Source organism: Osmia lignaria, chromosome 14 (genome assembly GCF_051020975.1).
Source record: "Osmia lignaria lignaria isolate PbOS001 chromosome 14, iyOsmLign1, whole genome shotgun sequence".
NCBI lineage: Eukaryota > Metazoa > Arthropoda > Insecta > Hymenoptera > Megachilidae > Osmia > Osmia lignaria.
The window spans coordinates 3358138-3366361 of record NC_135045.1 but is presented as its reverse complement, the minus strand read 5'-3'; the positions used below and the strand labels follow the sequence as shown (position 1 = coordinate 3366361).

Below are 8224 nucleotides of genomic sequence, written 5' to 3'. Positions count from 1 at the left end.
TTAGGTTATGAAGGAAATATGCCCAAAACGTATTCTTGATTTAATAAGATATAACAATATATTAAGTATATAAGGAGAAATTGCTACACAAAATACATTTTTAAACTATGATAATTTATATAATTTGGTATTTTAAATGACTTCATTTTTTTTTCGTAATTTAAATGTTCCTTCCGTTAGATCCGATGCACGTACTTATATACTTTAAAAAGTCGCACGTGATTGGTTGCTTAGCAAGATCGCTAGAAATACTGTATTAGATTGGTCAAAAACAGAAAGCACACATGTCGCTCAATAACTGTCGATGTTAAACAGAAAATCATCGTTTTATTACATAATAATACTATAAAATAATAGTTGATTATTTGGAAAACATAATATTAATTCCATTACAGAACGATATAGAACGATTAAGTTGTTTGAAATTGATTTTTGAGGGAGTAACACTCGGAACATGGCGTTGAGATCGATCTGCCGGCTGTCAATTGATTCGACCTTCAGCCATTTGAACCATTTGGGAGCCACCGCCCGGCCAAGACGACCGTCTTTTACATTGGTGTCACGAACATTTGCTGCTGTTGCCGAAAAAATGGGTTTACCACGTGTTTTCTTTGATATGACTGCAGACACCAAGCCTGTGGGACGTATCGTGATGGAGGTAGGTGAAAATTCGTTTTAATTAATGTGGTTTTCATCTTTTAAACACGTTGTCGTTAGAATCCCGGCGTGATTGGCCATCTTGAATTTTCTTAAAAGCCGGTTATGCGACTCAATTTTCGACCTGAATTCTTATTAAAATAGTAATTATTTAATTATCCCCTGAAAATTGTTGTATTGTACGCATACGATGATTATTTTTTTTCGTTTGATGCGGTAAGAGGCATTGTAAACTAGTTCGGTGCTTCGTTTCCGACTTCGGAATTTCTACTGAACCGTAAAATTTTCCATTCGCTGATTGTCGCTGATACGTTCGATTACGTATCTTACGCAGGTGAAACTTTAAGACGTAATTGCAAAATTATTTTTATTGATCATTGTAATAACTTATCATAGTGTACTTAATGTAAAAAAAAATAGTTTTTTTTAAATAGTTCGGTTTAAATGAAAAAAGATATATAAGTAACATGAAAGTAGACGTAAAAATCTATATTTGCTAAAAACAAACCTGCTGTTATATTTAGTTTTACAGCTTTCTAAATTTAATTATTTTTAAATCAATAAACATATATTATTAAATAAAATTAGAGCTACTTATAGTTCAGTTATACAATCTCATCAGAATAATTTATATGATCTATCAGTTTCCAAGGTTAATTGTAATTTATATTCATATAAAATTAAATATGTATGCAAATTTTTAGAAATTAATAAATTATTTTTAGTTGAGGAACGATGTTGTCCCAAAAACTGCAGAAAATTTCCGAGCTCTGTGTACTGGTGAAAAGGGCTATGGTTACAAAGGAAGCAGCTTCCATAGAGTGATCCCAAACTTTATGTGCCAAGGAGGTGATTTCACTAACCATAATGGCACTGGTGGAGAATCCATCTATGGTTCAAAGTTTGACGATGAAAACTTTGTCCTGAAACATACTGAGCCTGGTATCCTTTCTATGGCAAATGCTGGTCCAAATACCAATGGTAGTCAATTCTTCATCACCAGTGCCAAAACTAGTTGGCTGGATGGCAAACATGTTGTGTTTGGAAAAGTTGTTGAAGGAATGGATGTTGTTAGAAAAGTATGTAATTTTAAATTTCTTTTTCTTTCTTAACATTAAAATAACATATTAATCTTCATGTTATTCAACTTAATAGATGTTACATAATTCAACAAAATTTGAGTAATGGATTTACTTCACATATTATTTTTTATAATAAATAAAAGAGATAATATTTGTTTTTCTCATTTCAGTTAGAGGGAATGGGATCTCAAAGTGGAAAAACTTCCAAAAAAATTGTGGTAGCCGACTGTGGAGAATTGTAGATTGTTTAACTAGATACTCTAATGCTGAATTTTTATTTAGCTGTCGCATACAACTGTTGCTGTCTTTATTGTATGACTCATTCATCCTGATCATCATCATTGTTCTTTAACGCTGGATTTAGTTTTACATTAAGAGAAATGTACAACTTTTACAAACTGGTACAACAAATTATTTGTATTGTATTGTTTTTTTATTACAAATAATTAAGGTTGGAATACACTACAGATTAGATTTCACTAGCACTGTTCTCTCCGTTTTTCTCTCTGTCTCTTTTTTTTCTTTTAGTACAAAGTTGTTCAATTTTACTTAATCATTACTTACCCTCTATATGGAATGCATTTATCATATATTGACATTGAATACAAAACAGGTGAAAATAATTTTAGATCCACATTCTTCCATGCAATATTTCTCCTTTAAATGGTATGGCACAGTTAAACATATGTATGGAAAGTTTCATAAAATAGTTTCTTCTGTGTGTACTGTTTGCATTTTAGTATCTAAGGAAAGCAATTTCGTGAGTATTTGCATTTCTAAAGTTCATAGTGAGTGTTACATAATTGGTATATAATGCATTTATCTGTGAAGTTATAATGTTTTAACTTTTTCTATTGTGCTTTTATATTTAAATCCAGTTAAATAATGCTCCTATTAACAAGAGCATTACTCATTTTTATATGTATACACCATTCCTTTTCTAAGCACAGAGTAATTGATAATACAAGTTTCCTTATTTGTAAACTGTAATACCAGATAATGCCGTTAGATAAATCCATCTTACTATGATGTAACACCAACGTTAAAGAATGTAGTTCCAACGATCACAATAATTCGGATTTCTATGAAATAAAATTGTTTTCAGAAACATTATCGTGTGTTATTCAGTATAAGTATAAATATATTGCTTTCTGTATTCTTATTTGAGTTGACCTTTTCATTTTTACATATCTGTTGATAATTTATCAAACAGTGAACAGTGTGTGAAATAAATATTTTATAGTAGATAAGATATATTATGTTCAAGGCTAGAGTAGTATATGGTAATAAATGAATATCAAATAGAGATATTGCATTGGAAGACATTTGAGATTCGCACGCTGTCTGTAACGGAAAAAAATTTTTCCAAATCTAGGGACATTCCGATTTGAATCATATACATACATACACGTCCTTCTTATGTGGGAGTGACCTAACTTATAAAATTAAAATTGTAAGTGTAAAAATTAACACAAGTCCGTATTACTTTACTTTTAATTGTAATATATTTACAGAATTAAAATTACAAAATACTTGGTTCATATAAATTTGTACTATTACATCTATTATGTATTTTTTATATGAAGATTACATACAAGTCTGTAGTACTTTTTATTCGAAAAACATTTCATTATTAAGCGTCTTCAACTTTTAGGCTTGAATTACTGGATTCAGAACCTTTCTTTGACGCATTTATTTCATATATAGCTGTCTTAATAAGTCTTGCTTGTTTTCGCAATGAATATTCATCATATGTACAATAACAAGTCATACAAAACGTTATTGCTAAATAACCGCCAAATCCTATGTACACTGATCGTCTCGGTTGACTTGTGAATAAAAATGCTACTAATCCAGATAATATACCTCCAGAAATGCCAGATATCAAAGCATTCCTTTGACATCGTGTTTTAATAATTGGTTCACCAAAAAGTGTAAAAGTTGGTTGAAAATTCTTCTCTTGAGGATCGTTGGAATGCTCCATATTTCTAATGCTAGTTTATATTTCAGAAAACCAATCCTTATTCATATAACCTCTACAAATAACATCTTGTACCCCATTTTCACAAAACAATTTTTGTCCGTGCCACTCTAACATTTTGAAGATACTAGCCTATATACGTATGTACACAATTTAAATACAAAATTACTAGACAAAATTTGTGCATTTATATTTATATATAATTAATCTAGAATATAAAAATTGAAATATTTATTATGAGATGTATACTTTTTTTATATTCAGTAATTACATCTTTCTATAATTACACATAATTATAAAATATAGAGATATTTTATAAATGAAATGATTGGTACTACTGCATAAATGGTTGCTGGATCTTTTTCCCATGGTATGGATGTCGGCAAGGTACGCACGAGTAACATTTTGGTTTTTACTTAAAAACAGAGTCAAAATGAATTAGAGAAAATTGTATGATTCTTTGCATACTATTCCTAACATTGCATTATATCAAATGAATAAAGGTTTTTCATTGGATCGCATATACAAAGTTCGATAAAATTGGATTTCACTTGATACAATGCACTACAAATATTTGACAGCATATTATACTTCATCAAATTTAGTTTTAAAATTTCACTTTTATGTATACTACCGATCTTGAATGAGATTTGTTTTAGCTAAAATGATTAGCAGATAAAAAGATAGTGTTAAATTTATAATCAATGTATAAACAATTTTCTAACCTCTAATTATTTTTTTCAGATGTTCACAGCAAACGCTAAAATAATAAAAAGTGGTGGAGCCGAACCTGATGCGTTCGAAGCCAGCATCTCCCAGGCTCTACTGGAGCTGGAAATGAATAGTGATTTAAAATCGCAATTGAGAGAATTGTATATTACTAAAGCACGTGAAATAGAGACCAATAACAAGAAGGTAAAATGACATTATATTAATTTTTTAAATATTTTATTTCAACCTCTTAATACATCTTTGTAGTTAAACATATTATTCATTTAGTAACTGATTAGAGGAAATAAATACTTTAATTGAAATCAGATTTGCAAATATTCTTATGTTTATATTATAACATCAATGTGTTTATTTGTAGTGCATCATTATATATGTACCTATGCCAAAATTAAAGGCATTCCAAAAAATTCAAACAAGACTGGTACGTGAATTAGAGAAGAAATTTTCTGGGAAACATGTGATGTTTGTTGGAGAACGTAAGATCTTGCCTAAACCAACAAGAAAAACACGTACTAAGAATAAGCAAAAGAGGCCAAGAAGGTATATTATTGTAAATAAGGTTAATATACATATTGCCAAATAAAATAATAACAAATATGTATTAAATATTCCTCCAGCCGTACTTTAACTGCAGTATATGATGCGTTATTGGAAGATTTAGTATATCCAGTAGAAATTGTTGGCAAACGTATCAGAATTAAACTTGATGGTACACAACTTATCAAAGTTCATTTGGACAAAAATGAACAAACAAACATTGAGCATAAGGTAAATGGTACAAATTTTCCCGTTATGTAATTCTAGACATATATTACAAAATATCATTTTTATTATTTATGTATTAAATAAATTATTAATTCTCTTTAATAGGTTGATACCTTTGCGGCAGTGTATAAGAAATTAACTGGTCGGGATGTAACATTCGAATTTCCTGAAACTTATGTATAATTTGTAAACAAATAAATATATTTGAAGTAACTTTTTCTACTACCTTCTAGCATTACTGCTAAATGTATGTATTATTATTAATGTTAATAATGTGGTGATATTGTAACATATTTTATTAATCAGTGCCATCTAGTCTTGAAGTAATGAACTCTGTAGCAATGGAGTATATAGTTAATTTACCAACAGAACTAACCCGGTACGTTATCGACACAATTAAATCGATAATTCTCATAAGGTAACTGATATATTGTAATTGATATGAAGCTTCAGCTATGCCGACACAAATTATTTGCATACATCTGGCTCTGTGCGCATGCGTGTAAAATCTATAATTTGGTAACTACAAGCACTTAATATACATACAAGGTGTCTAAAGTATAGTTACATGATAAAGATTAATAAGACGTTAAGAATTGCTGGTTTTAAGTTTGATTATTTAGAATATTTATACTAAAATATTCATTACTGAACTGTAAAATAATAATTCAAATTAGTATCTGAAACTTAACCTTCATAGTCTTTAAATAATATCAAATATTTGCCCTCGAAGGACGATTGTTAAATTTATCCGAGTGTATGTACATATTTACTTATTAAAAAGAAAGATTTTGTAAGGAATTGTTCCTGAATTATTAAATCAAAGTACTAAATATTACTAACAAAAAATGTTAAAGTTATAATATACTTTATTTCTTAAATTTGTAATTTCATGTATTAAGTACAAAACATCTTATGATGAAGAGTGAACAACTGTTCATAAATGCTGAGTATTTTGAAAATTAGAAACTTCAAAAAGTATATTTGTTGTACTACTGTATATTTGTATAATTTAGAACAAAATTTATTGTGAGAGATAAGACTGGTAAGTGCTTTATTTTATTTGAGGCATTTTATTTAGTGATTGTATTATTATACATTAATAGTTTTGTAAGATTTTTTATCTATTACATGTTTTTACTTGTAATCTGTAATGAAACAATAACTTTTCTTAATATTACATATATATGTATTAAAATAAACTGTATTAGCTTCATATAATTTAATAATTAAATAATTATATGTAATATTCTTAGTTTCATAAAGAATTAAAATGTTACTATTGTAAATACAGGGTTTTCTACTTGGTACACAATGAGTTCAGGATTTATATCTGAAGCTGAGATTGCAGAACAACGAAGGATACGACAAGAAGAATGGGAACGTGTACGAACTGCAGATCAACCATTAGGTTATTATGATTTTTATTTTTTATTTAATAATTACTATCCCTATATAGAATGAAAACATTAAGAAATTATAAGAATATGATCTTTTCCAATTAATTATCCATTGTATTATTTTTTAATTATTTTAGAAGCACCAGAGGAACAATACGATCCAAGATCTTTATACGAACGATTACAAGAACAGAAAAACAAGCGAGATTCGGAATATGAAGAAGCACACAAACTAAGTAAATTAAGACTTCAATGATTATATAATATGAATTTTATATATTATAAGATATATATTCTTTCTATGTATATAACTATTTCTTGGATTTCAGAAAATATGATAAAGGGCTTAGATGATGATGAAGTAGAATTTTTGGATTTAGTGGATAGAACTAAATTAGAAGAAGAACGTAAAAAAAATCTTGAAGAAGAAAAAGAGATGCGTGATTTTAAAGCAGCTGTTGCTTCCTTACAGGAAAAATCATTAAATGAAAAACTGAAACAAGAATTAAAAAATCCTCAAATTGTCAATAAGAATGTTTCGTCTGGGAGGTAATACGAATATTTTTGATCATTTGTGTTATTACAACTAACAATAAATAGATAATAATAGCCTTTTACTGTGGTGATATTAAGTGATATTAAAAATAAATTTTATTTTTCAGTAGCCGTACTTCGCAATTAAAATTATTAGCTGGAGTTGTAGTGAAACGTTCGGAAAAACAAAAACAAGGTAAAAAATAATATTTGGAAATCATTTGAAAGATCTTACTTCCATAATTATTTAAATATTATATCTGTCTATAGGAGATATCACACGAGGCGTTAAGCGAAAATTATCACCAGTCGAAGAAAATAATACACCGAAAAAAGAAAAGTGTGAAGTAAATGAACAGCCAGTGAGTGAGAGTTTAAAATGCGATTCCGATACGTTTGAAGATGTCTCCTTTCAAAATAAAAATGTAGTAAGTTTAGGCAGTGGCATGAAATGTATTGGAATTTTACCTGGACTTGGCTCTTACGAAGATTCTAGTGACAGTGATTGTAGTTCGGATACCGATCAAGATCCCGAACCAAATCATTCAAAATACGATCTTTTAGGTCGAAAAATAGAAGTTTCAAAAGATAAAGAAACGAGCTGAATTTACAGTGCTTATAAATACCCTTCTATTCATAAGTAAAAATTGTTATTTTTACTACAATTACAATTGACTGTAATTGTAGAATATAAATATATTTTTTGCACTGAGTTCTTGAATATGTTACTTTCACTTCATTTGATTTCTATTTCATGTATTATTGTTAAATATCGTTAGGAAGAAAAACTACACAGTATAATTTTATTTTTGTAGAGTATAAGAAATTGTATATTCATTATTATTTACTAAAACTGTTTTAATTTTAGATTATGAAATATGCATTAATGGTGATTTATCAATTTTAAATGCGTTCATTTTATGTATGTATTATAAAGAAATACAACATCTTAAAATAATCGTTTGGACAGTACAGATAATGTTAGAAAAGTGAGTTTTGCTATCGTCTTAGTAATGTATGCATAATTTGTAAAATATAACATATATGAAACAAAATTATACAATGATCACAAT

At 28.3% G+C, this 8224-nt stretch overlaps 4 protein-coding genes across 7 annotated transcripts; 3 read left to right on the top strand and 1 right to left on the bottom strand.

The window, feature by feature from the left end:
• Window positions 1–305: 305 nt before the first annotated feature.
• On the top strand, window positions 306–2849 carry LOC117607346 (peptidyl-prolyl cis-trans isomerase). Its single transcript, XM_034330948.2, has 3 exons — window positions 306–658; window positions 1383–1736; window positions 1910–2849. The coding sequence occupies exons 1-3, from the start codon at window positions 455–457 to the stop codon at window positions 1979–1981; spliced, it is 630 nt and encodes a 209-aa protein (XP_034186839.1). The 5' UTR covers window positions 306–454; the 3' UTR covers window positions 1982–2849.
• Window positions 2850–3372: 523 nt separating this feature from the next.
• Window positions 3373–3723, bottom strand: l(3)87Df (cytochrome c oxidase assembly factor COX20 lethal (3) 87Df). The gene has a single exon (XM_076691992.1). It carries the CDS (start codon window positions 3721–3723, stop codon window positions 3373–3375), a length of 351 nt encoding a protein of 116 aa, XP_076548107.1.
• A 286-nt stretch (window positions 3724–4009) lies between these two features.
• Window positions 4010–5430, top strand: RpS7 (ribosomal protein S7). The gene is made up of 5 exons (XM_034330949.2): window positions 4010–4107; window positions 4465–4635; window positions 4811–4992; window positions 5070–5220; window positions 5323–5430. Exons 1-5 carry the CDS (start codon window positions 4066–4068, stop codon window positions 5398–5400), a joined length of 624 nt encoding a protein of 207 aa, XP_034186840.1. The 5' UTR covers window positions 4010–4065; the 3' UTR covers window positions 5401–5430.
• A 119-nt stretch (window positions 5431–5549) lies between these two features.
• Window positions 5550–8210, top strand: LOC117607345 (PSME3-interacting protein). Of its 4 annotated transcripts, none has more exons than XM_034330947.2 (7): window positions 5550–5974; window positions 6120–6262; window positions 6512–6628; window positions 6755–6853; window positions 6947–7166; window positions 7283–7347; window positions 7422–8210. In XM_034330947.2, exons 3-7 carry the CDS (start codon window positions 6532–6534, stop codon window positions 7754–7756), a joined length of 816 nt encoding a protein of 271 aa, XP_034186838.1. In that variant the 5' UTR covers window positions 5550–5974; window positions 6120–6262; window positions 6512–6531; the 3' UTR covers window positions 7757–8210. The 4 variants fall into 4 exon arrangements, with proteins under 4 accessions (XP_034186838.1, XP_034186835.1, XP_034186837.1 ...); XM_034330944.2 differs by having other exon boundaries at window positions 7280–7347; window positions 7422–7962; XM_034330946.2 differs by lacking the exon at window positions 6120–6262 and having other exon boundaries at window positions 7280–7347; window positions 7422–7963.
• The last annotated feature ends 14 nt before the right edge of the window (window positions 8211–8224 follow it).